Source organism: Aphanomyces astaci (genome assembly GCF_000520075.1).
Source record: "Aphanomyces astaci strain APO3 unplaced genomic scaffold supercont1.100, whole genome shotgun sequence".
Classification (NCBI taxonomy): domain Eukaryota; phylum Oomycota; class Saprolegniomycetes; order Saprolegniales; family Verrucalvaceae; genus Aphanomyces; species Aphanomyces astaci.
The window spans coordinates 80,548-84,596 of record NW_009798363.1 but is presented as its reverse complement, the minus strand read 5'-3'; the positions used below and the strand labels follow the sequence as shown (position 1 = coordinate 84,596).

The 4,049-nt window shown below is 48.6% G+C and overlaps 2 protein-coding genes across 2 annotated transcripts; both read left to right on the top strand.

The window, feature by feature from the left end:
• Nucleotides 1-1,200: 1,200 nt before the first annotated feature.
• On the top strand, nucleotides 1,201-1,969 carry H257_17204 (hypothetical protein; the record flags this gene model as incomplete). Its single annotated transcript, XM_009845905.1, has 2 exons — nucleotides 1,201-1,513; nucleotides 1,668-1,969. The coding sequence occupies 2 exons, from the start codon at nucleotides 1,201-1,203 to the stop codon at nucleotides 1,967-1,969; spliced, it is 615 nt and encodes a 204-aa protein (XP_009844207.1).
• A 42-nt stretch (nucleotides 1,970-2,011) lies between these two features.
• Nucleotides 2,012-3,016, top strand: H257_17203 (hypothetical protein; the record flags this gene model as incomplete). Its single annotated transcript, XM_009845904.1, has 3 exons — nucleotides 2,012-2,378; nucleotides 2,438-2,687; nucleotides 2,824-3,016. The coding sequence occupies 3 exons, from the start codon at nucleotides 2,012-2,014 to the stop codon at nucleotides 3,014-3,016; spliced, it is 810 nt and encodes a 269-aa protein (XP_009844206.1).
• Between the last annotated feature and the right edge of the window lie 1,033 nt (nucleotides 3,017-4,049).

Here is a 4,049-nt window from a genome sequence, read left to right as displayed (position 1 = left end):
GCGTGATATATTCTGACACTTACCAGGGGAACAAGTTTTGTATCCTGATAGCTCATGTCTAACAGTATGGATATGTGGTTATATTTTACCGCTGCAGTGTGACCACTTCTACTCGTGTACGTTCGTAGTGCCTGAAGCAATGCTCGACGGGCTCTCCCAATACATTGCGCATCCGCTACTGGTTTGCGCATGGGCATGACGTGGACATTCCGTACTTGTTTTTGTAGTCGTCTAATCGACACGAGGATTGGGAGTCTGACTACCACGTGACGTGAGTGAACGTATAACCAGTTCAACGTACGCATATTCAAACTTCCTAAAGTTGTGGGAATACGCATGGCCTCCCACTCCTGAAACAATGCAGCGTACATGGCAGCAGCCTCTCCACGTTGGTTGAGCAGCCCCGTGGAAAATGCCAACTCTACGGGGGAAAATGCGTATCGTTCAGGCGTCAAGTGAACACTACGTACTATACCTTCCATCCCCTTAACGACCTCTGTGATATACACCCAGCGGAATGTACACGGAGTATTTGTCGTGGCGTACTTAACTGCGGCGTCTTGGAAGCTCTTCAAATATCCAGCTTTTCCCAACCTACAGCAGTAGTTAGACTTGAATTTTGTTGAAGTTCCAACGTGGCTATAATGCATTGCTCAAGGTAACGACTTCTTGAATGCCTGCCGTCGCCGGGTAAGACAACACCGGCCACCTTGGCCAAGTAACGACTGTCGTGTGAGCCGTCTCACTCGCTCCCAAAAGGATGTACTCATGGGGATGACTGCACTCGAGTGCATCACTGCTCACACAAAATCTCACAGATAAATGTGGGCTAGCACTGTTCCTGTAGCGATTGCGTCATCTCCGTCCACGGCTTCGCCGTTGAGGAGGCGGCTGATGTTCATGAGTACAATGGAAAGTGACCTTCTTACTTTAGCAGCACCAATCAATATTGTGGCGATTGATTGGACAAAATGTATGTATTTATCGGATTCCTTGCAGTGACCTTTGGCGACATGTTCGATGCAGCGTGCTGTGTACGTCATAACGGGGATACTCCTTGTGCAGTTCGAGATCGCACTGGCGGTAACAATTTCATGAACTCTACGGGTGATCTAAAGCAAGATGTAAGGTGATGAACTGCAATCAAAACGCGCTCGACTGCGGTGTTTGGACGAGGGGGTGCGTTCCGATGTCGAGGCAATGGCAGCAACCCAACGACACCATGACGAATGGTTTGATGCGAACTTTATCGACCATAGACGTAGTGGTTCCTTCGGCCATTCCACGTCAGTCGCGGACACTTTTCGTGCCGTCCACGACACGTTTGAGCATGAGAATAAAGTCGCCCGCGAAGAACGCGACCTCAACTTCAACGACAACGTGGCAAGTAACGCGGACAACTTTGACGGAATGGATTACCAGACAGCCGACGACGACGGATTGAGCTCCGACAACATAACAGCGTACATCAGTGTGTTAACCAATTCGAGAAATTACTTCTCGCGTGTCCCCGGTAAGTGCACTCAAAGTGAGATCCCCTTACGTAGCAAATAGGATACCTGTACCTACTCCCGTCGGCCAGTAACAACTTCAAGCAGTTGAAGTTTGGGGGGAAGGCTGTTCATGTGTTCAGGACCCTGGGGCCCAACCAGATGAAATCAGAGTAGACCAGCACTGCCAGGGCGTGCATATCTCCGATCGAGTACTCGACGGAAGCAAAGCCATCAGGCGTCTACTGAGGACGTTTTCGGGGCGAAACGTGTCAAAGCACGACAAAAGCCCCATAAAAACCATGCCATTGGTGGAGCACACCAATTTGAAGGAGTTGCTAGTGGGCACCCTGACGGTTGCCTATTTGAGCGACTTTGTGGAGTATTTGCTTGGTAGTGCTGGTGTAAGTGGGTTGTGTGATCCATTGTGGGCCGACTTTGTGTACGATTTGTCCTGTACCTCTGTGGTCCCTGGATGACTTATACACGGCCCAACCGTTCTGCGCGATGTTCTTCAAACCATGGCGGTCACCCATACTATCGGCATCGCAAATGGCGAATTCCTGAAGCTGCAGGGTCGAATGCCAGTATTATCCCAAGCCCTTCAGAAATCTCAAATGCTCCTCAACCCAAAGCACCCGTTGTGGAGGGGGCTGTCCAAACTGCTAGTCCACCTGTCAGTCATGTGCGACTACACGTCGCGGTTGCAGCCCCATGAAACGACCGACAGTTTAGCATCCCGTGACGCTCGAGACTGCAATTACGACGACAAAGCTGCTTGCTTCCCTGGTACGCCCTGCATACGTTTGCTCGGCCACTACCAAAGCGACGTATCCCGTGATAAAATATGCACGAAGAAAGCTCCTGCATCAAAGTACAAATTGCCGGGTAAAATATACTACAACAGTTCAGGACGTTTATTTACATGCTTATACTCTTATTCGTAGGAATATTTCACTTCATCTGCCCACATTCCATTTGCCTTGGATTTGTTTTGATGTTCGACTACGAGAGTCCGTCCCACCCGTTTTCGATCCTCGCTCAGCGATTAAGCCGGACCGATGGGAAGCGTGTCGTCATAATCGACAACGCCTGCAACATCCAAAACTACTGCATGCAACGAGAGCCCTGGATCTTTCGAAACATTTGGTTCCTCGTGGATCGACTGCACTATGCAAACCACATCAACTGCTCCAGGTATTGATCACATTCCTCACAGACTATTCTAAACCTAGTGAAGCGGGTACTGCATAGACAATTTCCCTTCCTTCGCTAAAATATCTACCGTCTTGGCTGAAGTGTACAATTCACAACTCGCGTCAGTTGTCGTAAGCTGCGGATACATGAGGAGAGATAACTTCATGCTGTTCATTCAACACAACATGGCAACGTTAAATCACCGTCGAGTCAACACGATTCACGTGGAAGGTCAAGTTCGAAGCAGCTTTACGTCAGCCCAATTGCAAGAACTCAACGCGATGCTGTCGGAGATGCAAGGCGCCATTCAACCACCCGCGACACAGTGACCCTGCCAGCCACAACACCGTTGCAAGCTGTGTAGACTCTTCAATTAATACGCATTACAGACCAAATTCAATGCACACCATCCGATGTCATACGCATATGTAGCCCAGATGACGTGGTACTACCTGGGGCGAGCATTCGCTTACTACACTACTACACGTCTCAGCTGCGTAAACGGACACCTCGCACGCTAATCTCGCTTGTCGTGACCAAGCCGTTGTCATATGCATATGTAGCCTATATGACGTGGCACTATCTGGGGCGAGCATTCTCTTACTACACTACTAAACGTCTCAGCTACGTAAACGGACACCTACCACGCTAATCTCGCTCTATTCACTCCAATCTTGGACCAGAGCCTAGCCAATTGTCATATGCGTCTCGCACGCTAATCCATACCAATCTTTGACGATGGTTTTGCCCTACTGTGATCGCTAGCAACATAATCTTTCACCACGGATCATAAGGAGGGTGTTCGGGTTTTACAGAATCACAAATATATGGTCGCTTTGGTTTTGCATAAAAAAATGTTCTTCTGCGGGATTTGAACTCACGCAAGACCACTTAGATGATTCACTGGGTGCCTAAACAGCTTGGGCACATTGTGCAGTATGAATTGTAATGAAGTTGAATCCAATCAGTTCTCTGTATCAGTAGCAAATTAGCCAATTAGGTGACACCGTGATTTTTGCTCTCATTGGCCATAATTCTCTCAGGAGGCAACGTTGCATAAACACATGATTGGAAAGGCACATGCCACATGTCATTACACCACGTTTTTTAGTCGGATACATGTGAAAAATCCAGACTCATTTTCAAGTCGAATGCCCGGATGATTCGGCATGGTTAATTGAGTTTGGATTATCATTTTTAAGACATTTCTCCGCGAGGGCCGACACTAGAACCACATGTTATGGAACCGCTTCGCCAATTGTAACGCGCCTGCTCGACCAGGGGCGGTGTGTAATCTTCAGGTTTTACTTCGCCCAACGCTTCATACCTCGTGCTTCGACCGATCTTCTTCGAAGTTCGGGC